General features: G+C 48.0%; 2 protein-coding genes across 4 annotated transcripts in view; both read left to right on the top strand.

Moving 5' to 3' along the window:
* Positions 1-8,842, top strand: part of LOC8029912 (protein WWC2) — a 45,467-nt gene extending 36,625 nt beyond the window's left edge. The window contains exons 15-18 of the mRNA XM_042289832.1: positions 963-1,137; positions 5,802-5,875; positions 6,669-6,784; positions 8,281-8,842. Of these exons, the coding sequence (XP_042145766.1) occupies positions 963-1,137; positions 5,802-5,875; positions 6,669-6,784; positions 8,281-8,440 (525 nt within the window). The 3' untranslated portion in view covers positions 8,441-8,842. The remainder of the gene's footprint in view (positions 1-962; positions 1,138-5,801; positions 5,876-6,668; positions 6,785-8,280) is intronic.
* An 8,892-nt stretch (positions 8,843-17,734) lies between these two features.
* LOC115326886 (sterol regulatory element-binding protein 1) overlaps positions 17,735-24,682 on the top strand; it is a 37,613-nt gene continuing 30,665 nt past the window's right edge. For 2 of the 3 annotated variants that reach the window (XM_029987829.4, XM_040499796.2), the window contains exons 1-4: positions 17,735-18,002; positions 20,405-20,664; positions 22,220-22,444; positions 24,081-24,256. In XM_029987829.4, coding sequence (XP_029843689.2) covers positions 17,972-18,002; positions 20,405-20,664; positions 22,220-22,444; positions 24,081-24,256 — 692 coding nt within the window. In that variant the 5' untranslated portion in view covers positions 17,735-17,971. The remainder of the gene's footprint in view (positions 18,003-20,404; positions 20,665-22,219; positions 22,445-24,080; positions 24,257-24,682) is intronic. The other variant, XM_042289831.1, reaches the window with a different exon arrangement.

Here is a 24,682-nt window from a genome sequence, read left to right as displayed (position 1 = left end):
ACCAATCAAGGCTACAAAACCTTTTCAGTAACATGTATGCTTACCGTTTTTTGTTTTTTTTTGAACATATGTGATTAATGAAAAAGAGAAAAGAAAAAAAACCTTGGAGCCGGACTAAATCCGGCATACAGATTTTGGCCTATATTTTACGATGTTCTACTTTGCGCATGCCCCTATAATGAAACAAAAGCCACCTGCAATATCCTTTTGTGTGACCTTCAAAAACGATAATCACAGCTGAAATTCGAGACACTTCAATATTTTGAATATAAAAACACCAGTCAGTGTTTTTTCTACAGGATTCTGTGCGATAGAGTAAAGTAAATCAATTCCAAAAGAGGGACGACAAGTGTAATCTTTTGTTCCCCTTGCCGCCCTACTACACACATGCCCGCTGTCGCACCCGCCGTCTAGCTTGCAGACAGCCTGAAGAGCGCAGTGGCGCAGCGAGCGCAAGTGAGAATTCATCTCGGACTCGGGGTGCGCCATGTGTGCGGAGCAAGGCGATAGGCGGCGCAGGTAGTACCGTGCGCCGGCTGGAGCGCTGTTTCAGCTCATGTTGTCCGCGATAGTACAAGTTTGGTGGTGTGAAATGAATACTTGAAAAACTCACTCCAGCACATTGGAAAAAAAAAAAAAAAAAAAAGGATGTGCTTTGTCTATTAGACTGCCTGCTCGACCTGCAAGTTTTACATTGTGTGATGTCATGTCCGTGGAAGGTACAAGGAAATTTGGATGCTTGTTTTGATGCCGCCTTCAGTTGCCGGTTTGTCAATACATAGCTAGTGTAAATTCAGAGGTAATGGATAGCATGCTGGGCAGAGTTAATTACGCATGGGTGTTTAAAAAATATGGCCATTCAGGTAGCTCGAAACACTGCTGCAACACTCCTTTGGCGGCTTTTTCGGCCTGGAGCAGAGTGGTCGTCGCTAACGGCAACGGCCCGTCTTTGGGGAACGCAGGCGGCGGCTGCGGCGCAGGCGGGGGTGCAGCCTCCCAAGCGTCACAACGGCGGTCGGACCTCGCTGGACCTTGCCCTGGACCTGCAGGCTTCTCAGACGAGCCTCCAGTTGCTCCAGCAAGACCTCACGAGGCTCCGGGAGATGAAGCGGCGCCTAGAAGACACAAGGGCGAGAGGTGCGTTTGCCGCTCTTCCCCGCTTCGGGCACCTTTCGTTCCCTGGCATTTATGGGACAAGCTCTCGGGGCTTTTGCATCTGCTCTGGGACGTAGCCTCCACCGCGTCGGAGTGTCACGCGATACCATGACGTGACATTGCAATATCACGTCGCGTCACTTTGTGACATCACTCGACACTGTGACGTCACACGGCACCGTGACGTCACACGGCACCGTGACATCATACGGCACTGTGACATCACACGGCAACGTGACATCAAGCAACGTGATGACATGACACCTTGACGGCGTTATGTACCGTATAATCGCGTGTAAGGGCCACACCCGTGCAAGGGCCGCACCCCCGTATTTAAAACAAAATATTGCAAAAAAAAAAAAAAAAATTAGAGAAATTATTTGTGTATGCGCCACACCCTCTTGTTTTTGAGGCACGCCGACTGTAATGCCAAGTTTTTATGAATATATATCGCTAAGTGGCGCTAGCCACCACCCGGGCACGTAGCGGAACGTCTCCGCATTCCCGATATTTGCTCTCCACTCATCCGTATCACCATATGGCACAATGGCTGCCAACCTCGATCGTGATCGGCCGCACCGTCAAGATGCGTTTATGTTGCGGCCGGAAGACATTGAGAAAAGATAAAGGATATGTCAGCTTCCGTGGCAAGCGTGAGGAATGGGGATTCAGCGGGCTCGGCTCGCGCGTGCACTCAGGTTTCCGAACGCCACTGTACGCTCTGGGGAGGTTTCCTTTTGTTCTTCGATTCGTGTCAAAGCGTCGCGATTTGTCTGCCTTTTCGCGCAATCTGAGAGCTATGGGCAAGTACCACTTCAACAGTCATACGGGATTCAAGTCGAAAGTTGCCACGCATGCTATCGAGTACCAAAAAAAAAAAAGATGCGTATTGCGCAGTATGCAAACTAATTAAATCTGACTGACGATTCAGTCTGGATTCCGGAGTGAAGGCGTTTTTGACCAGTCCAGCCGAGCGCGCTCATGTACGTTCATTTCGAAATATGGATACAGATTTTTTTTTTTATCCGTGTATGTATTTTGAAAATTTGCCCTCAAATCGGGAAAAAATAGTGCGGCCCTTACACGAGTTTATACGGTACTCGCAAAATCCTGGCAACATGCCCTTCAATGGCCTCCTTACTGTGCCAGCAGAAAGAGGCCCTATCAATCCTATGCATTTAGAAAACCTTAACCAAATGCCAGACACAGCTAATTTTTACTGTAAAATCCCATAAGGGCGCCCTCTCCCGAGAGATTACCCATCCCAATTTTAGCTTAATATCTGTAAGGTAGTGACTATTTCGACGTCCACTTTCAAAATAATTTCAAACATTATTTTGACATTCGTGACGCAACTTCCTGAAGACGCGAAAACATCTTCAAGAACATTTTTACGTCTTCCGTCAAAATATTTGTTGCTCCTTATTTTGACATCTCAAACTTAGAACTTTTGAGCTTCGGAATTCGGACTGAAAGGTGATCGAAAGTGGCGGTCAAACAAATATCATCTTCCTTGAAGGCGGCGTTGCGGTTCAACTTGCACTTTTTGAAAACAAATGTGCAGTCGACTGCAGATTTTATGACCTCTTAAGTGATGTGAACTGCAAAAAAAAACTTCTCCCAGTACAACATCAGCTATCAGGTCGTGCAAACATTTGCTTGGTTGTAGCCCACATTAAAGAATGCGGCACCTTTGCGTTTTATGATATATTTCATGTTTTTATATAGAAGGACCTGGATATCATGTCATAAAATTTGCCGTTGATTGAAAAATATGTGTATCTCATACAACCACGCCAGAACCGTTGTTCGTTCGCACCAGTCAAGAAACATCAAGGAGGCAATGTTTGCATTCACAGCTTTTCATTTACCATCTCGATTGTTTCGTAGTTAACCCGCTCGTTTTAAAACGGACCGAAATGAAAAATAAATCTAACTAAATAATGAACTCTCGTAACCCGGTTAAAAATAAGGCTGGAGCCAGATGCACCCTATGAAGACACGCTTGCACAATATAGAGGCACTCAAAGTTTGCCAAATTTCTGTGTCACATAGTGTACGCACTTGCACGACGTTGCTTACAGGCAAGGTGGAGGGATATTCAGTTCGCCCTTATTGTAGATTCAAAATTTTAAGTGTGGCGTGTGTCGAAATGACGTGCTAGAGTTCGGTACATCGCCATGTCACTTCCCAAAGTATCGACCGTCTAGCCAGTTCCACTCATACGCTGAATGAGACGTTTCCAGTGCCAACTAGGACTCAAACTTCTTAGGCATGCAGCACATGAATACGTCAACATATCAACACAACACCGACAACACCATCAGAAACTAAACAGAATGAAACGACAAAACGGCTGCTACTGCGACGGCTGCTTTGATGGGGACGGGGGATTTCGAAATAATAAACCTGATGAAGCCACTATTTTGAAATTCTACTGAAGGATGTCATAGACGTTGAAATAATTTAAAGGTATTTTGATGGTGGATGTTGAAAATAGTTGCTGCCTATTCGTAACATAAAAATCCCGAAACATCGCCCTCCCCCCCCCCCCCCCCCCCCCTCGATTCCCAAACTGCCCGCCCTCTAGTCTCGCAGCTGGTGAGATTCTTTTCGGACATCGGACGCATGAATTCCACGATCTGCGTTACCGGTACAAGTGTCCTGTGGTACCGGTCTCGCGTTTTTTTCTGCAATCTGTGTGCTCAATGTTGGTTTACATGGCACGCACGTTTGTTGCCGGTTTTTGCATGTTTATTGCACCATGAAACACGAATCTGCTGCATCTGCAGTCTGCGGTACAGTCGACTTTCATTAATTCGACTTATTTTTTAATTTGACCCTGTTTAAAGGTCCCGGCAAAAGCCCATACATTTCCATAGAAAAAAACTAAAGTTGTTTACAACTTCCTGTAACACTGAATTAGAGCGCAGCTCTTGAGGAGGAGGAGGAGGAGGAGGAGGGAAGGGGGTCATGTGACGTCACCGAGGTCACGTGACATCACCGGGGTCACGTGACCTCACAGTTACGCCGACGGCGATGCCGCTCAAGCCGGAAACGGGCGCCTAAGAGCTGCGCTTTCAAAAAAACTCGTTATTTTGATCTTGAAATATAAAATATTGGTTAATACGACTCAGAAAGAACCGGCAATGGGAAAATTGCTAGCACGATTGGTCGTGCGTGACGCACAAAAACTGGCCTTTTTTTTTTTTTGAATTACGCGGTGAGCAAGTTACAAACGCGATTGGCCGCGCCCATCGGCGAATAAACGCTTTTTAAAATTTTGAGGTGAGCGCCGAATCGCGAAGGGAGAGAAAAAGAGAGCACATGTTGAGACACGGGACACAACCGGGTCTCAGCACAAAACCATTACAACACCCCTGCGGAGCAGCAAGCGCTCCTACGCAGCGGCAGTAGCGCTGGCCGCCAATCACCGCCGCCGCCGCACGTGCAAAGGACATTACAAGGCCGCTGCCATTGCCGTGCGGTGGCTCATTATAGAAGTTTTGGCCCAAACTTACCTAAAGCGCCGGATATTCAGTATTTCGTGCACACCTTTTAATTCGGCTTTCGTATAATTTTACCCCATTTCGCACGTCCCAACAAGGTCAAACTGACAGGAGTCGACTGTACCCTTTCTTGTGGCACAGGGGTTTGTAGTGAATTCCAATCTGTTTATCGCATAGCGTTGTCAAACCCAAATTTGCCGTGTCTGCGATGTGCAGTGTCAGTTCCTGTGTGACATAGGAACTGACACTGCATATCACAGACACGGATTGTAGCAGGTGCCCCTTTGTTTGTCATTAATGTTTGACAAAAGTTTGGTTGTGCCATCTTCAAAGATGGCTCACCTCATGTTTCTCACCCTGTATCTCTTCATTTTGGATAGGCGCCCCTGCAAGAATTTACACTACTCAGTTCACTCGTTCGTTTTCTTCTTTTGGGGCCAACGTTTCTGTAGGTCGTGAATAGGGTTCTGTGTTTCTGTTATATAACAATCGACCCCTAACATTAACTTCCGAGCGGGTTTCATCAGAGCCGGGGGAAACAAAGAAAAAAAAAAATTAATTGGAGCTGTTCTTGAATCAAAGAAACTTAAGCTTCACATTAGTAAATTTTTTTTAACAGCAGTTTTATTCTGCATTGACTTAGAACACAGCCTGCACTGAATCGTTTGCGAAGCCACTTCTTTTTTTTGGGAACCATGCCGCTCATCTCTCTCTCTCTCTCTCTTGTTGCTGTGTTTTTTAAGTATTCAGATCAACGGCGTGTTTCCTGGGCGTTGGGGAAGCCTGTGTCCTGGATTGTTTGAGAAAAGCACCAATAAGCTGAGACTTTTTTTTTTTTTTTTGTCCAATACTGAAATTTGACACCAAAATTTATTGAAACTACAAACCCTAAAAAAAAGGCCCCTAAATTCAAGAAAAAATAAGTCTCGAAAATGAAAATTCCACGTCATGCAGAAAGGGCGAAGAGATGCTGTTGTTGTTGCAGCGTGGCTAATGAGCGGCATAAGTTCTGCGCGTATCTCTTTCTATGACGACGTAGTGATGATTCTGCAAACCTTTGGAGATGTGTGACGGCTTAAAGATTTTGCGTCTCTTCTCGATCGTGATGGTCTGTATAACTGTTTTTGTTTGTCGCAGGTGAAACCGAAGTTCCGGCATGGTTGGCAGACGACGAGCAGTTACGCCAGGTCTTGGCCGCCGCGGACCGTCAGGTACGTTTTGTTCAACGTTTCAAGAGGACTCTGCCATTTGCGATTGAATGTCAAAATCTGGAAAGTGAGCGCGCGGGTCCCAATTATGGACGTCACTGGAGTTGCGCGCTTCGGCAGTTCGTTACAAATACAATATCGAACAAACTTTCTAAACTTCAAGAAAGTGTGTTGGAATGACGCTTGAAGTCCGAGGTACGAAATTCTACCGACTTCATCGGGACAAAACTGTGGCAGGGGTTTATTTGGCTGGAGTGACCTTTTATGTGGTAAAGTAAAGCCGACTTTCCGTCCACTCAACTTTTTTGTGGAGTGTTTCCCGTATAAAACCTGTGAGGATTAAAGCACCGAAAATACAGTGGCCAAGTAGGCACGCGCACCAAGTGCTCGGTGGGTACATCTATCTTCTACTTGGCCGTTGTTTTAGGCCCTTTAATCTAACAGTATGCAACGTCAGCCAGCTTAAAAAAACATTGATTTCTCAAAAAATTAATTTTTTTAAAGGTCCTGGATAAAACATGTATATCACAAAGTGAAGAGACCCCCCCTTCCCCTCCATTCCCACAACAATTTAGTGCAATATGGGTGATTGCAAGACACGCTTTTATTTCAAGGTTCACGGCTTGACCTTGAAATAGAAGCATGAAAAGGGGTCTTTCTGAGACACTAGAGAAGGGGGACGGCTCGTGTCGGAGGCCAGAAAACCCAACTGTCCTCGCTTATATTCTCGTCGTTTAGACAGCGACGGGAGTGACCGACTGTGCACTGCCTTAACTGAGCATCGTCTGCTCTGCAGGCCACCCGGCAGACGGTGGAGGAGAAGAAGACCGAGAAGTTGCTCAAGAAGACGTCGAGGGAAATATACCGGTTGCGCAAAAGCCGCAAAAAACAGCCGGACATGGCTTTCTTCAGGTGAGTGTCTTGCTCGCTCTGCTTTGTTCCTCGCCAAATTACATCGGTTCCGCCCCGATGACGAACCGATATCCGAGCATCCCACGGATGTGTGGTGCCGTCATAGAAGCCCATTCACAGATGCACCGCAGCACTATTAGTTGGCACCGGAAATAGCGTGGACCTTGCTGATGCAGTGCCGACTTCACCCTATGTTAGTGGTACCCTATGTTAGTGATACAGTGCTGCGTCGATGCTAAGTTACGTTCGAGGCAGCGCTGCATCGGCGCTTTTTATAGTGTTGATGTAGTGCTGTGACGAGAGTGTGAATTTGCCTTTTTCCATACTCTAGGAGAGGCAGGCACCAGTGCACTGCTCGCGCAGACTCGCAGTGGGGTTGTTGCACTTGCAGGAAGACCACTATTCCCACGATGCGTGGCAGCAGAGGTGGCATAACGGAACTGGCTCGTGGGACTGGTCTATTGGCGACGTGTGCAACTTAAAGTGTCACCGTGGTCAGGGCAAAGGAAGTGCAACAATAATTTTGATAAAGCCTTACCTGGAGGCTAATAAATATGACGCCGGGCAGATTCACAGTTATTCCTACTTTTGTGCTACAACCAATGCTACTAGATGAACTCAGTTGCAAAACTCGCATAGAGGAGGTACCCCCCTCTCCCCCTCCACTTTGCCACCTGTCGTTCGAAGCTCCATCTAGAGGCCGCATTCCAAAACTATGCGTTCCATAGTGGATAACCTACATTACAGAGGGTTTCCAACTACTTGATCAAGGTCGCGTGGTTTATGGACCACGTTTGTAATACGAGCTGCGAGAAGGTGACGAACGCATTGGTCATCTGCGGTGCCTCCGCCTTTTTGCTCGCTCCTCTCCTCGTCACGCGAAACCGCTGCGCACGCGCACTTGCAACTAATTTTCGCTGGGGGCATCCGCCCTCGAGCTTCAAATGATCATCCCTGTGGTTTGAGACAAACTTTCTCTACTTCTAAACTGTCGATTCCATAGATTATGGTGAAGCGCCATCTAGACGGTCTGTTTCAAAACCCTTTTTTTCCGTAGAGAACATTGGTCACCGTATGAGCCGTCAACAGTACTGTGGTGCTTCGAACGACAAAAGGGAGGGGGTACTTCTCGTGGAAGCTGAGTCTGCAAGCAGTTCCGTAACTGGGCCTATCTCGTACGTTGGCCATTGCTTAGTGCGGCATGGACCGGCGTTATTCGAGTCACGTCGTTGCCGACACAAGTTCACAGATTAAACGTAGTCTCGAGAAATTCAACAGTGTGGATGGTTTGTTAATAGCAAGGTGCCGTTGTATGTTTGTTGCCTTTGTGTTTTTACAGTCCATTCTGCACATTCTTCTTTTTTTGATCAACTTAGCATCCTTTTTTTTTTGTCTGCTTTTTTGCATAGTGCGCGTTACACAAACAAAAACTACCGCACAAGTTGAACCAAGCGAAATTAATTGGTTTACACGTGGCTCCTCCCATCTTTGCACAGGGAGAAAATGGCGTTTCTGACGAGGGCGCAGTCTTCCGTACCCACGCTGCCCCCAGAGTCGGAGGTCACAGAGCCACCCACCGTCGACGCATCGGCCACCCCAGCGACACCGCGGCGCTACGAATACACGGTGGACCCCGTGTTCGGAGTTCAAGTGTGACGACGACGCCACCGCATGTGCCTCCATCGCGGCCGACCTCACGGCCCCTCCGATCAAACGTGCAGTCCCTGTTCCCGAAGGCGGAGCAGACGACGCACCAAGTGCCTCGCTCCGTTCTTCGGAGCTTGCCCTACGTACCTGAGACCTCTCGGCCGCCGGCCGCTCACGGCTGCGGCTCTGGCCGCGGCGCCCCGGTCCAAGCCGTGCCAAGCCTTGTCCATCCGAGCCGGGCCAACGGCGCGTGGGAAGAGACTCTCCTGGAAGGGGGAACAGCAGCCCGGCTGCATTTCCTGCGTGTCTTGTACCTCTTTACACCGCTGAAGAAGCTACTTCTGCCGACGTGCCTCCTGTAAATTATTTTGAATGTTTTTTTTTTCTTTGTGATAAAGTACAAAAAAGGGACGTGTGGTGTGTCTTGTGGTGCATGGCAATCCAGTATTGTTGCCTTTCTTTTCCCCCTTATTGTTGTTTTAAGAATAGAAGTGCAGCATGTTCCAAAACAAACTTTCAGCGTTTTTTTACCTCGAAAATAAAGTATGCATCGCCAAACGCTTATTTTCCGCCCAAATGTAGCACTCGCAATCCAAACCAGACGCCAAAGCTTCAGAACTAACCGTTATCTCAGTCAAAAGTTCTGATTTTCTGAAAAGTAAATTGTGGCCTGTCTTTGGCAACTGTTACTATTCAGCTCCATACATTTGGGAAGTTTGTTGGCTGCCATTTTTTTGTTGAAAATTTCAGAAAATTGTTTATAACTCTTGAGTAAGATAGTGGTTCGTTCTGAAAGTTCAGCTTCTATTTCGGACGACTAGGGCAACATTTGCGCGGAAAATGAATGTTCGGCGATGCCTTTTTCGATTTGCGGTGAAAAATCTTTCAGCCTTTCCACTGGTGAAGAAGGAAGACCAGCGAAGCTGTACTATGGTGGGAATGATGTAATGGCCAGGCCACAAGTCTGCAAGCCAAACTGGAAAGATTGCGCCATCTATGGGCGATGGCGGCAACCAGACAGTCGGTTGTCTGGTTGCCGCCGTCGCTCATAGATGGCGGTAGCTGTCCAGAGTTTCGTGTCATCATTTGTTCGCTGACGGACATGATACTGAAGAAACTAGCCTTTAACAGCTTTGCTCTAAAAAACTACAATAAATATTTTTGGAGGGGGGAAAACCCTGTACAAACAGCTCAATGACGTGGGCATTGAAGACCGACAGCACTTTCATCTGTCGGTCTTCTTTTGCCCTGTCTATGTCATTGCACTGTTTGGACGAATCGGATGCCCAGTTGCAATTGTAGCTAGTTTTTCTGGTATCTTTCAGGCTACCAGAGATGTCCTATCTTTAAGGACTCTACATTTTGCAAATTCAATATGTCAAATATTTGACGGTTAAGTTCCGAAATTATATGGAAGCTCAAGAGGCACTCTTAACTGTAAGCTGCATTTGGTTGTAACATTTCAACATGATCATATGAAATATATCGACGCAAAGCATTGCATGGCTTCATTGCAAAATGTCGCAAGACGAAGGCAGCAACTTTTTAAACTGCTCGGCGTCAGCTTTTTTCTGCTACATTTTCAGGGCTACCTTAGTTTCCACTGCCCCCCGAACGCTGGCACCACTACGTTGCTTTGTCTTTCCTCTTATTTGCATGTTCTTGTTCAAGTTGGTTTGAGGGTACCCCAGGAACTTTGCTAGCTTTGACAATAAAAGGGTGGTGAGCTGGGCTAGCTTGTAAGCTTTAAACATGGCTAAAATCAGCAAAATAAGATGGGAAACTAGAAGAATACAGGAAGAATGTATGTAGCACAAACTGAACAGTGTTATTTATGATGGGCTATGAGAGCATAACCTGTGCCTGAGATCAACGGAGAGGGGGGGGGGGGTCATCTACCTCTGTACTGTCAAGCTTGTTCTTACAACCCAACTCTGCCTAGTACCACTATAATCGGTCGATATGAGCCATTCCACTCTGAAGGTGGATGACCAGTGAAGCTGTTAAGCGACGTGACAAAATTTTGAACAAAGGTACAAACACATCTATTGTCTTCATTGTGGGTCATCTTGACGAAAAATACGCACACACGCATCGAGGACTATTACCGCCCCGAAAAACAGGAAGAAACTAGACTCGCGACGGGACCACCACCGGGCGGAAGGAAGGGAAACTAGGCACGGAAGCACCTGGAACGACAACAAAGAGGGCAGTGCGAGCCCTCTCGAGTTTTACAGCGAAGCTGTTATACGCTAGGGTCTGGGAAAAAATGCGTCCTCACATGTCGACAGAAAACTCCCCATTGGTCGTGGCAAGTATGAATAAATAAAAACAAAAGGGGCAACCAGCGTGAGTCATGCTTTCTTGGCATTATTAGATAGTGAGGTCCTGATCCCTTGTTATCATCTTTGGGCCTCGTCCTTGAGGTCGTCCTAAAAGTTGTACTTGGGGTCGTCCTAGGCGTTGTCCTCGAGGTCATTTTAGAAGTCCTTAAGGTCGTTCTGGGCGTCGTCCTCGAGGTCGTCTGAGAGGTCGTCCTAGACGTTGCCCTCGAGGTCGACCTAGAAGTCGTCCAAGAGGTCATTCTCTAGGCGCCATCCTTGAGGTCGTTCGAGAGGTCGTCCTAGAAGTTGTCCTTAAGGTCGTCCTAGACGTGGTCCTCGAGGTCATTCTAGAAGTCGTCCTAGGTGTCGTCCTTGAGCTCATCCGAGAAGTCCTCGAGGTTGTCCTAAACTTTGTCCTCGAGGTCGTCCTAAAAGTCCTTGAGGTCCTCTCGGCGTCGTCTTCGAGGTCATCTTAGAAGTCCTGCTAGACGTCTTCCTTTAGGCGTCATCCTTGAGGTCGTTCGAGAGGTCGTCCTAGAAGTCGTCCTTAAGGTCATCCTAGACGTGGTCCTCGAGGTCATCCTAGAAGTCCTCCTAGGTGTCGTCCTTGAGCTCGTCCGAGAAGTCCTCGAGGTTGTCCTAAACTTTGTCCTCGAGGTCGTCCTAAAAGTCCTTGAGGTCCTCTCGGCGTCGTCTTCGAGGTCATCTTAGAAGTCCTGCTAGACGTCTTCCTTTAGGCGTCATCCTTGGGGCTGTCCAAGAAGTCATCTTTGAGGTCGTCCTAGACACCGTTCGTCCTAGACGTCGTGAAGATAACAGCTTCACTGGTCCTCTATCTTCACGTGAAGTGGAAGGGCTCTAAGATTTTTTTGTTGATGCACACGATAAATCCACGGAACCCTAGCCATAAACAGTTTCGCTGTAAAAAAACTCTCCAGAGAAATTTACAGGGCAGTTATTATACAAGGTCTCGGGGATTGCTGTGTGATCGAGCAAACTTTCAGTAGCACTATCTGCAGTGCAGTACAGTTTTTAAACGAGTTCAGGGTCTGTCCCATTCCTGTATTCTTCTACAGTTCCCTTTCCTTTTAGCTGATTTTATTCATGCTTAATAATGCCGTAAAATACCGGGCAAGTGCCCACTCAAAATTTAGAGATATCGCAAAAAAATGGGGGATGGGCACTTGTCTGGTCATCAATTTTACATATAAATGTACTGTGCATATTTTCTCACATCTTACCAATTTGGGTATGGGCGCTTAGTGTAGAAGCGGATGTGCGGTATTCTACGATAGCCTTGATAATGCTTCACAAAAAAGTTGACACTGATAATTTGGAATACAGCAGCTGTATAGACCTTTGCATCGCATATCACCCGTGTAAAAAATGCCAAGTCACAGCTGTGGACGCATGCGCAGCGTCCGATATACTGGACAGCAGATGAACAGCACATGCTTAGAAGGCGTTCCACAGCCCAGAAGACAAGGATGGTAGCGCGCAAAAGTCAATTTTACAGCGAAGCTGTTAAGGGCTAGGTCCCCGAAAAAAATTGGAGTGTGTGTATGTTTATACAGCCTAATAATCATAATAATCATAATCATCTTTATTTGCTCAGGAGAGCCGCGGCACCGCAGAAAGGCAACAGCCCGTACCAAGGAGGCCCGCGGTGCCGCGTCTAGTGAAGAGGATTATGTGATGATGTAATATACAAGATGAAAGTTCTGATGATTAGAATATGTGTGTTAGGCCTAACAGCATTCTTCGCGGTTGTGGTTTGAGGCAGACTAGAACTTAGTCTGCCTCAATGGGTGATTTGTCTCCCAGCTGTAGATAAGAAATTTAGCCAGTGCAATACAACTGCTAGCCTGGGGTCTGAACGTGCACCACGCGCAGTAGCAGGGCCGTAACCAGGGGGTTCTGACCCCCCCCGAAATTTTTTTCTGGGTACGGCCCTGGTCGGTGCACTGGCAGCCAGCCGATTTTAATCTCCACCTCTGCGCACGCGCAGTGGCGCCGGTCGGCTACTGGGTACCAAATCGGGACCGGTTCTCCGGTTTGCTGTAACTCTCCATTATATGCCACCGATGCACATGATTCATAGGCAAAAATAAGACAATAGACACTTTCAAAATGGCCGCCGTTGTCCCCGAAAACCCCCTCCGAAATTTTTTTCTGGGTACGGCCCTGCGCAGTAGTGAGGACCACCGCACGCCTGTACGATACTCATCCAGATTTAAACGGGCAGGGGTGGCATTGAACCCTGGGTTCTGCAGCGCACGAGCTTTTGATATATAAGTATGCATAAATAAAAAGAATGGGGGCAACCAGCGTGAATCAGCCTTCCAACCTTCCCTGGCATTATTAGATAGTGAGGTCCTGATCCCTTGTTATCATCTCTATACATGCCTTGCACCTACGTCATTAAAATTGCATGCTGGGACGGCCGTCGCCATTACGCCGTACCAAATCGTCATCGCTGCATAGGAAGTTCCCTGGAGTTGCCGTCAGTTTGCCTCGCTGAGCGAAGGTTTCGCTCCGTAGAATGGTTGCATGTGCAAACAGGACTAAGAGCAACAAGCGTCGTGATCGTAACACCGTCAGTGATGCGAGATTTTTCAAAGTACCGAAGGTGATCTCCGCCGAGTGTCGGCGGACACACGAACTGTCAAAGAAGCGAAGGAGCATGTGGCTTGCGAAGATTAACAGGGCCGACCTGGTCGCGAACGTGAACACACAGGTGTGCAGCGAGCACTTTGTTACAGGTAATAAAGGCTTCTTGTCGGTTCTCCGTTTTCGGGACGTGTTCACCCGGCTGCTGTCGCAAAATTGAATGTAAAACTCGGCGCAGCATTGTCTGCTGCGCCGAGTTTTGCGAACGTGAGCGCGTCAGCGAATGGCTTCTTTTTTTCTGTTTTACAGGAGCTTTTTCTAATTTGATGCCTTGCACGTGACGTCATATGGCACCGTATCAGCCGCCATTGCTCCGTACCAGGTTCCTGTACGGAGCCTTCTGCGGCAAACATTTGGCACCATCGAATCTGCTCTTCTCGGCAAGCCTTGACCAGAAAAACAAATTCAGTGGTGTCAAATGTAGGCTGCAGAATTTACGGGCACAGGAGAATGGTACGGAGCAATGGCGGCTGAAGTGACGTCAATGCAAGCCATGTGCTCGAGGTCGTCGTAGAAGTCGTCCTAGGCGTCGTCCTCTAGGCTTCGTTCTCGAGGTAATCCTAGAAGTCGTCTTTGAGGTCGTCCGAGAGGTCGTCCTCTAGGCACCGTCCTAGAATTCGTCCTTGAGGTCGTCCTGGAAATCGTCCTAGAAATCGTCCTTGAGGTCATCCGAAAGGTAGTCCTAGGCATCGTCCTTGAGGTCGTCCTAAAAGTTGTCCTCGAGGTCGTCCTAGACGTTGTCCTCGAGGTTGTCCTAGAAGTCGTCCTAGATGTCGTCCTAGAAGTCGTCCTTGAGGTCGTCCTAGATGTCATCCTCGAGGTCGTCCTTGAGGTCATCCTAGGCGTCATCCTCTAGACATCGTCCTAGACGTAAAGATAACAGCTTCAACATGTTGTATGATTCAACATGAAGTGGAAAGGCTCTACAAATTTTTGTTCAAAGCAGAGCATCGCAGTACCGCAACAGTATGCCACTGTGTATTTCTAAGAGCACAGCTCTTAGGCACCAGTTTCCGGCATGAGTGGTGTTGGCGCCCGTGTCGCTGTCTGCGTAATTGTGCGCGTCGCATTATGGGAATAATGCAAGCGGGGTAACCGTGCATTGCATGATGGGAAAATTTCCCCCTCAAATTTGGCAGGAAAATGTTTGCTAAATTTTATGGGGAAATTATTCCGCTCAATTCTGCGAGAAATATTCACTGCTAAGTTTAGCAGAAAAGTTTCCCCTCTAAATTTGGCAAAAATATTTCCCACTGAATTTATCGAAAAATTCCCCGCCAGATTTAGCAAAAAAAAATTTCCCGCTAAATTTAGCGAAAAAAATTTATCGGAAAACTTCCCCGCTAAGTTTAGCGGAAAAATTTCCCCGCTAAATTGTGCAGAAAGTTTAGAGAAAGTTTTCCGCTAAATGGGAGGGGAGCAAGAGAGGAGGGGATGGAGAGGAGGGGCATAACCTTCCTTCAGTACCCACCAATCGACTCACCCTTCCTCCTCAAGAGCTGCGCTCCAATGGACCTTTTCCAAATACCGACGGCACCAGGCGGTGACTGCACGAACTAAAAATCGAGGAAGTGACCACCTACCTGTACTACCAATCAATAATGGGAGCTACGCTGCCAGTTTCTTCGCTCTCTGAGCTGCGTCGCGTGCCCAACGCGACTTTAAGGAAGGGAATCTGTGGCGTCCACCCAAACGTCGCGATTTTCTTTCCGTCCACTTTCTTTTTTTGTGTAACACGATTATATACCGGGTGAAACAAGGAGACGGTAGGCTCTTTAAATCGACCGGAAAATTCGGTCGATTTAAGGGGGCAGGTCTTCCTGAGGCTGGCTGAAAGAACTGCAGTAGCGACCCCTTGTTTTACAATTTTGGAATGTTCGGATTCAAAGGGAAGGAACCCTTTCCCCGATCGCACTTCATATCTCCAACACAAATGTTCTGTTTGGAAGTTCAAGGCCAAATCAACCTTCTTGGAGGTTTTAAGATATTATTTGTCCGCAACGGTAGTAACCCATCAAAATCGGCCGTATGTCCAGAAGAGTGGTGTGTGCATTGGTTCAAAAGTGGCCCCATACCTGTGCGACATCTTTCTCGCCGCATGGTAGCCATACAGCAAGTTTTAAAAGACCCGCGAGTTGCTGCTATTTTCAGGTATGTTGACGATTTTCTTATTTTATGCACAACTGGAGTTGATGAATCACTAGACGGATGCCTCCACACCACCCTCAGGCATTTCCAGACAAGCTGCATGGGGCTCACATTCACCTACGAGCCCCCTGTTGATAATTCCATACGGTTTCTTGATTTGGCCTTGAACTTCCAAACAGAACATTTGTGTTGGAGATATGAAGTGCGATCGGGGAAAGGGTTCCTTCCCTTTGAATCCGAACATTCCAAAATTGTAAAACAAGGGGTCGCTACTGCAGCTCTTTCAGCCAGCCTCAGGAAGACCTGGAGGGCTATGTTGCGCTTTTTGCACTCCCAGGAGACTTGGAAGAGGGAAGTGACGTCAACGACACAGCAAATGCAGATTGGATGTTGACAGAAGAAAACGAAATCCACACCCAATCTGCGTTTGCTGTGTCGTTGACGTCACTTCCCTCTCCCTAGTCTCCTGGGAGTGCAAAAAGCGCAACATAGCCCCCCTGCCCCCATCAGATGGTAAAAAGTTTTGAAACCCAAATGTCCAGGCTTCAAGAGGCCGGATATCCGAAACCCTTCCTGGCCTCCATTTGTGAAAAGATTTGCCGCAACATAAAAAGAACTTGTCAACGCACTGACCTTGATCCACCGAAGCAGATCTCCCGTTCACCTTTTGCGGTGGTCCCATACATACATGGGGTAACTCACAGGTTAAAAAAGATCGCAAGCAGACACGGCATAAATATCATATGCTCGGCACCCAACAAGGCACACGCAATGTGCAGGAAGGTCAACCTAGCCCAGGTTAACAATACAGGCAGGTGTACCACCAAACACAAGACAGAATACGTTCCATGCGACAAAGGAGTAGTTTACAACATACCATTGTCATGTGGACGTAGCTACATCGGGCAAACGGGACGTTGTATAAATGACCGCACGCGAGAACATGCCGCAAACTTAAGAAACCTGGCTGCACCTGGACATCTAGCAGCTCATTGCAGAGAATGCATGTGTGAGGCTAAGCTTGAAACGGTAAGCATCCTAGCTCACCACAAAGATCGGTTCGCCCGAGAACTACTTGAGGCCTTAGCCATAGATCAACAAAAAGACAACTGCGTTAGTTCACCATCCATTGCCCTACAAACAAGTGAAAAGAAGTTCCTGCGAGACGAAAATGCCCATGAAGATAGAGGAAGATCAAGAAAAAGGAAAAAGAAGAAGACGTAAAAAGGACCGCCACCAGACCAGTAGAAGAAGAAGCCGAGGGTTAATAAATAGTAGGTAGTCCAGCGATCGGATGCTTTTTCCTCCTTTCTCTCCTCCCCCCTTTTCTGTAAGTTCAGCTGGTTTTCACAACCTAAGTAAATCTTTTCGACTCAAAAGCGACGCGCGTTCCGCAGGCGGCGACAGTCGCAGAAACAAAAAAAAAGACAGGCACGGCAACAACAAGGAACTGCAGTTTCTTGTCTGCTAAATATGCCGGCTCTCGGCGTCGTCTGCTCGTTCGTTGGCGGCAGTTGGCGTCGCGACCGCTTGCGCCATCTCTTGTCTATCGTGCAAAACGGCGCCGTGTTGATTGCAGACCGGTGGCATCGCTGCGTTTCGATGGTTTCGATAGGAGCTAAGCCTTTTTCTTTCTTTACTTTTTCCTCAGGTAAGTTCGCTCTTTGCAAATTTTACAAAAAAAAAAAAAGATGCACCATCTCTGGGCAACGCTGCGCAAAGTCGTAGCGCGATAGGTTAAGAAACCGAATTTTTTGGTCGATTTAAAGAGCCTGCCGTCTCCTTGTTTTACCCTGTAGATTAAACTCTGCTACAGAAAAGGGCACACCAACGTTGGGGCACACGCTTCTCATTTGAACTTAGAAGACGTTATCATCAAATATGTTATCATCATCGTCGAGTCTTCAAATCTTACCCGAATGAATCCGAGTTACTCTGGCGGGTTGTGTCACGTGACAACACATTTTGAAAAACGCTGGACGCAGTTAGGTCGGTTAGGTTTTAAAACACCGACGTAAAAAAACTCTTACCCTAGGAGTGAAACCGAGTAGATTGTGGAACACGACCCTTGTAGTTTTGACTTGAGTGAGTCAATATAGTGTCATGTGGTATTACCCACTGACGTACACAAAGGCTAACAACTTAGTTTTTGAACGCAACCAGCGTGACGTATGAAATCACCCGATCGGCGGTCTGTTCTTCATTGGCTAGTGTCTCGTGGCGTTATGTGTTGCGTTGATAAACTCGTCTGTTGATGCATCGGTGGTTTCCGACGGACCTCATGAACGATGTTGACGGCGTGGCCAAGATCTTCGCTGCCTAAACATTGAAGTAAACATTGATTGAGTTTATAATCGGTTGTCGGCCCTCCCCTTCAGGGGACGCGGACCGCTTGGACATGGACAACTCATCTGCTTCTGATATTGACGGTAAGTCTCCGAGGGGAGTCGAGGGCCAACTGGAGTGCTTCTTCGGACGCGGCTGATGTAACTTTGCCGTCAGGTGTTCGGGACGACGCTAACTGGCCAGCACACTTCCGCTGGTTAACCGCCGAGCTCGATCGTGCGTTTGTTTTCGCACGGCGCCAGAACGGTGGCCGCCAGTAAAACGTTGTCCTCTTGCAAAAATCTCGAAAAATCGCTCGCAATGAATGATGGGAACGCCCTGTATGCACCTCCTTGCCTTCGCACCATCTACCACGTGACACTGATTAGAGGGAGAGAAAGAAAGGGGGTAGAGCAGTTTCTGGCCTGCCCTTGCCTGCTTGTTTGCGGATCCTCAATCTTTTCGACGTCTGACAGCGGGTTTTATACAGCCAGTTCCCGCCATTCCTTTTCGGCTCCTCGGACAGCACTGTACACTGGGCTTGTTAGACTTGCCTGCATCTCCCGCACCGGTGCAGAGAAGTGTAGGGAGGTGTACTTCCTGGAAGTACGTCGTTCTACACTTTTTTGCACTGGTGCAGGAGGTAGAGGTAAACCGAACGAGTATACTGCAAAAATCCCATGGGTCAATTGCACACCGCTATTCCTTCAGTGATAAGGTGGTAGCATGAACGCAGCTAATTGCCATTTTATCATTTTACCACATTGTATCAGCATAAATGACTGTAAAACCCATAAATAGTTTTAAATTTAGTGTCTGCAAAAAAAAAAATCCTATGCAAGAAAACAAAGCTTTTCTGTGGCGGCGATGCAGGCTAGTTGGTGTATATCTTCAAGAATTGTAACACAGCGCACGAAAGACGAGAATGCAGAGTAAATAGAAGAGTAGAGGACAAGTGATGGTGAGCACATCATCAATGCAATATTTGAGCGGGGAGGCCACTGCATTCCCTTTTGCACACATAGATGTGCAAAAGGTAGATGTGTCTGATGCAACGGCACCAGTTAATTTCACCGACTTTCGTTATACTGTAAGGTGTTGTAAATCAAGGGGCTCACTGTAAAATGGGCTCGAAAAATCGGTGCCTGAACATAAGAATCTCAGTCCTTTACCAAAGGTTTTAGAGATGGATTGCAGTGTTGTGGAATAAGCACCCCCATTTCATTCCAACTCCATTCCAAGGAATTGCAGTCTCCAATAATTTTATTCCTTTGAACTCCTAGGAATGGAAACACTGGGTCCATTAAAATGGATCTTGATAGCTTGATAAACAAATCACGTCAGCATAAAGCTGACATTATCTAACGCATAGACAACTGCAAAAATTTGCAAAACACGTCCCTAAAGCATTGATTCTACTAAGCCCAGCGGTGGTCACACATAGCTATGGAGGCAATTAGTATGGTGACACTGCAGATATTGATAGCACAGCCAAGCGTAAAAGCTCACTACAATATCATCTAAGAGCCTCGTAACAGATGGCAAAACTTCACCTATTTTCTTCCCAAAAGGACTACTTCCTCCACTTGTAGGAGTCGTATGGCAAGTGAGGAGTCGCGCATCAAAGAAACGCGGGTGGTGTGGCGTTGTACCTGCCTGGTGGCCTATGACTGGTGCTGTAATCGCACATGGTCACAACAGCCTCATTGTTGCATCTCGTAGTGCCATGAACGAGACCTTTTCCTCCCAGTACTCTACAGTTTCGTTTGCTTCACTGGGGATGCCACTTTCATTCTCGAAGGAACAAGAGCCAGTGAGAGTACCAGGCCGTCAGTTACCTAAAATGCAATGACGGCATTTCACAAGCCCCTTTGACCACATCGACACAGCTCGCTTAAGAACAGAGCCCATTTCATTACCACTTTATTCCGGGCAAAATGCGCCCGATTCCATTCTCATTCCATTCCCCCCAGTGCTGCCGTCATTCCATTCCATTCCGGGGTCGTGGATGGGCAGAGTGATTCTGGAATCATTGCAACTCTGGAGTAGCAACTCCACAACACTGATCGATTTTACCTTGCAGAATGTCAAGGTATAGCTCCCTACCTGTGAAAAGTTGTAGCGTCTTTTATTAAGTTCATGAGTACGTGCTTCGTGTGCACCAGATGGCAAATGCATCCTCGTGTTCGAAAAAAAGTTCATGGCATCTCTAGTAACGGCACCCTTCCAAGCCACTCCACTGGTGCAGAGGCAGTGCATTTGACTACGGAGCGAGAGGTTTGGCCTCGGTTCCTGGCAAAAGACGAAGTGTATTTTGTAAAAATTTATTACATGGTGCCAAGGAAGACTTGGTGGTGAAATCATAGTTTCGTAACCACTCTTTGTGGCACTCTAGACTGGAAACCGGCCGTAGAACAGATGGTGTTTGTCTCGTGGAACGTATGAAATAGTGCCCCCATTTCCCCCCCAAACTAGCAGTGTCTGTAGCATGAGGTTACCCTTGCAGACATGTTCAGCCTCATGCCGGAGTCCCTCATCGGGAGCTCGGAGCTGTTCGACAACGAGCTGCTCGGCTCCCTGCCCTCCCTGCCGGACGACCCGGCCTTGATGGGCATCAAGGAGGAGGACCTGGACTTGGAGCTGTTTGACGGGGGCCTGGGGCCAGAGGCCATGCAGCAAGGGGGCCTCTTCGTGCAGGAGGTTCTGCCCCCACCCCCACAGCAGCAGCAGCCGGAGGCCCCCAAGAGGACCCTGCTGCCCCACAAGGTGCGGCTAAAGCCTCTTGACCTGTTTTTGTTTGTCTTGTACGAGCGGAAACAACACCCGGGGCATCTACCAACCTTGAAAACAATTGTCAGGGAATTTGGAACCATCTTTAAAAGTTGGGACATCGTCCGGGGGATTGTCAAAAGGTTGGCCAAGTCAGAAAAAATGGGCGATGTGGGCGGCACAATGACACGCAACGAAGCGTGATGGTGCGGCATTTGGTGGCGTGGATGGCCTTGGCACCTAGTGACAGTGGCCCAAGGCGTTGCTAGGCAGCGTAAGCTGCCACTGCATTCACCGGATGAGACAGTAACAGCCCCAACAGCCACTGCATCCCAGTCTTCCGCATTTTCTTCTCTCGTAATGGTCAGGGAGCTTAATCGAAATATTCAGGGAAAACCTGGAAATGTCTGGGAATGTGAGAGAGGCAGTCTGGTAGACACCAGGGAAAACATTACACTGCGTGAAAGGCTTATTTCACTCCCTCTGTACGTGTCCTCGCATATCGACTGCCATCATTAAGTTGGAATTCCTTGTGCCAATTCCAACTCGTTATATAAATATTTTTTGCCACTTGCCTGCCTCGAGTGGAGCCATCTCCCGGCCTCTGCTGCTTCAATTGCCAACTGTGATCTTTTCAGGAAACTGTTATCTGACCTGTTCACCGGAATTTTTCTGTTACTGTTTGTTTTTCGCAGATGTACTTGCTATGTTTCACTGTTTCCCTACTTCCCCTCTGTAGTGCTACATTCCTTGAGGGTAAATAAATGAAATGAAAGTGGCATGAAATGTGCCAATGCAAGAGGCATGTGCCTCGTGCGACCCCGAGCTATGGCAGTCTTTCAAGCTAGGATGGAGTAACTGCATATGCTTTGCTTGCGGAGTAGGATATTGCAATGCTCTTCTATTGTCATCTTCCTATTGCGGGAAGCAACCGTTGCTCTTGTAGCAGCAGCAGCGACCTTGGTCGACGGTGAGCCGGCGGCGGCAACTCTTTTCCTTGGAAGCGCTTTGGATCATTTTGTGCGTGTGACCCTTTCCCTGCCAATAAGGAGCTGGGGGCAAAAGGAAAAGAAGTGCGGTACTCTGGCTCCGTCATACTTGTAGTCACACTGAGCTGGTGCTATAGCAAATAACTTGAGCTGCAACAATCCTTCATTCTTTTTTTGGTGTTCTTGCCAGTTTTTTAAAAAAAAAACCTAGGTCCAAACTGTGCGGTGGAAGTGGAGGTTAAGTGTCATTCTTTGAACTTCATGAAAAATTGAGAGAGACAAAGAGAACACTTTAATGACTCTGTGGAGCTTTAGAGTGAGAGATTGTGACTTCGGTCGCTTCTTTAGAGGTAAGAGAAGGTTGTTGGGTTTGCAGACGCAGAAAAGGACTGGCATTGGGTGTTGCGGCTCATTTAGTTTCTGGGGGTACACCACAATCGCCGGTCTTACATTTTGATGCTGCTTCCGCACATGTGTTGCGGATGGTGTGTTAGGGAAGGGCCAGTCGTGCATGTCGCAGGGACGGTGGCGGCCGAGGCAGACGACTCTTCCCTTGTGCGCAGGTGTGCCTGCCGGCATCGCAGGTGGCGCCGTCCCAGGTGCCCGTCTCCCAGGTGGCGCCGCAGCAGAAGGTGACGGTGGTGCGGCCCTTTTCGCACCAGGCGCCCCGGCGGGCAGTTCAGCCGGCTCCGATGCCCTCGGTGGCGGAGCTGCTGGCGGCCCTGAAGGAGCAGCAGCAGCAGCAGCAGCAACGCATCACCCGCCTCTCCCAGCTGCCCACCCAGAAGGTGGGGGGAAGTTCTCATCTGTTACACAAAACTATTTGGCCTTGTCCCCTCCTCTTCTTATTGCACCCTCACGCCGCTTTGGCAGGTAAAGAGACAAAAGGAGTAAAAAAAACGAAGCATCTTTATTGAATAAAAATGTAAGGACATTTGATGCTTCTAAAAGATGCCAGCTGAATGTAGGAGGATACACAAAGAGAGAGAGAAAAAAAAGGACGGGAAAAGTCACCTCTTGAATGTAGAGATCAGAAAATAATGATAAGACAACTGTCGAGGAGGAAGTTTCATGTCTCGGAACTAATGGGTCTGGAAGAGGATGAGTTTTGTCTTCAGTAAATGGTTGCTAGTTCAGCAGTGTTTGTCCCTTTTTCTCTCTTTCTCTTTGTGTATCTTCCCACGTTCAGCTGGCATCTTTCAGAATCGTGAATCACCAACTAGCTCGGCTACGAGCAATCACTACGATATTCGATGCTTAGTTACCTGCTGTGGAGTTCATCTCAATTCAATCGGCAGAATGATGTCTCGACTGAAGAAAAACAGTGCTATTGCATTTCGACGTCATCTGCAGTGAAGCACCACAAGAACGCAGCCCTGTTTTTAGTATGGTGCCTCAAACATGCTCCCGACGAATCTGTTTAGCATACCGTGCTGTCCATGCATCTAAAGCGGTCCCAAAGTGGCAGCAAACGATCGCCCCTTTACCATACTAGTATGTTAAGGGCAGCGGTAACAAAGAATGTGATGTGGTAGTCTAGAGAGACTGGGTCGTGTGGCACTCAAAGAGGATGCCCGTGCCACCTCAAAATTCCGGCAGATCCCAAAGAGACTCGTTTGCGTGGCCGAGGATTTGGGAGCACCCTGCGATAGCTTCATTGCCGTAAGTGACTCCGCGGGCTTCTGTTGCACACGGCAAGTGCACGAGCACTTCGTGGATGCTATGTTTGTAGTGCCGCGTTCTGCTGCAGGCCCGTAGGTGCACCGTTCGCACGGCGTGTACGTCCGTGAGATGCAGTTGGCTAAAAATATGGATGGCAGTACGAAGGGATGTGATTGCGTCGAGTTGAGTGGACGCGTCGGTGCATTCGGAAACAGATAGTTGCAGAGACTACTCCGTCGGTTTTCTATGATACGCGAAGCATCGTGTATGAAGGGTCACGCTATCGCCCAGAAGAAGCCAGATTTTGTTGCGGCGCCAGATATCCACATCGCAACTAACAATGCAGCTCACCATGAATTCAACGACACATATTTTGAGTTAAACACTTTTTTGATCCATATCGTCGACGTTGTAGTTTTTATGGTTTATTGCTAATATCAAGACTAACAGTCTGATCAAAATGAAATATGAAACGTAGTTGGAAGTGTATACGTCGACTCCCCTAGTAAACGTGCGGTCGACGACCGAATCTGCGCGTTACCACCGCTTTCATACACCCAGTGCTTTCGGAAATGTTGTGAACTAGAACGTTCGACGACGGCAGAGAATGGGCCGGAACATTACGGAAGAATACGGGAAAACAGATCCGGGCGGAGCGGTGTTGGAACCCCGTTTCTCTGCATAGCGTTCAGTATGCGCTGGCAACGTTGCCCCGCTCGTGGTAACGTGACACGTTTGACGTTAAGACCGTCCTCCTCGCAGGTGCAGCAGATGCTCCTGCAGCAGCTAGTGAAGGACGGGGGAGCGGGCGCCGGAGGGGGCAGCATCCTGGCGTACACGCCCCTCTCTCCGGCACCCGTGGTGGCCGCCCCCCAGACCGCACCCATGCTCACCACCTCTGCCATCCCCCTGGTGTTGGACACCGACCGCCTGAGCAGGTGGGCGCGGGCCTGCTCCCTTTTCCCCGTCTGTCGTTGGCCCGGTGTCGATGCACGGTATACCCCGCTCGCCCCTGAGGTGAAAGTGCAGCGAAAACCGTGTCCTCGTTGGGCCGGTTGTGTAGCTTCCACTTTACTGTCAACTTAAAGGTCCTGCAGATTTCTTGGGGGTATGTGGGAATCAACTTGCAAAAAAATATAAAAAAAGTTGTTTTTCAGAAAGTTTATATATTTCACATTTAGGGTCCTTTTCTTGGCAATATGCAATTAGTACTTTTTGCCGGAGACTGTTTTTAAGTGCTTTAAATAATAACTCGCACTAGCTTGTGAAGTTGAAGTATTAATTTAAAAATCGTTTTTCGGGGCTGTATTTTTTGTTTTTGCTCGGGGAGCTGGTATCTTGGGAACCATTTGGAATATTTTTGT

This window comes from Ixodes scapularis, unplaced genomic scaffold (assembly GCF_016920785.2).
Source record: "Ixodes scapularis isolate PalLabHiFi unplaced genomic scaffold, ASM1692078v2 PGA_scaffold13__105_contigs__length_92229423, whole genome shotgun sequence".
Classification (NCBI taxonomy): domain Eukaryota; kingdom Metazoa; phylum Arthropoda; class Arachnida; order Ixodida; family Ixodidae; genus Ixodes; species Ixodes scapularis.
This window is presented reverse-complemented; position numbering and strand designations above follow the sequence as displayed.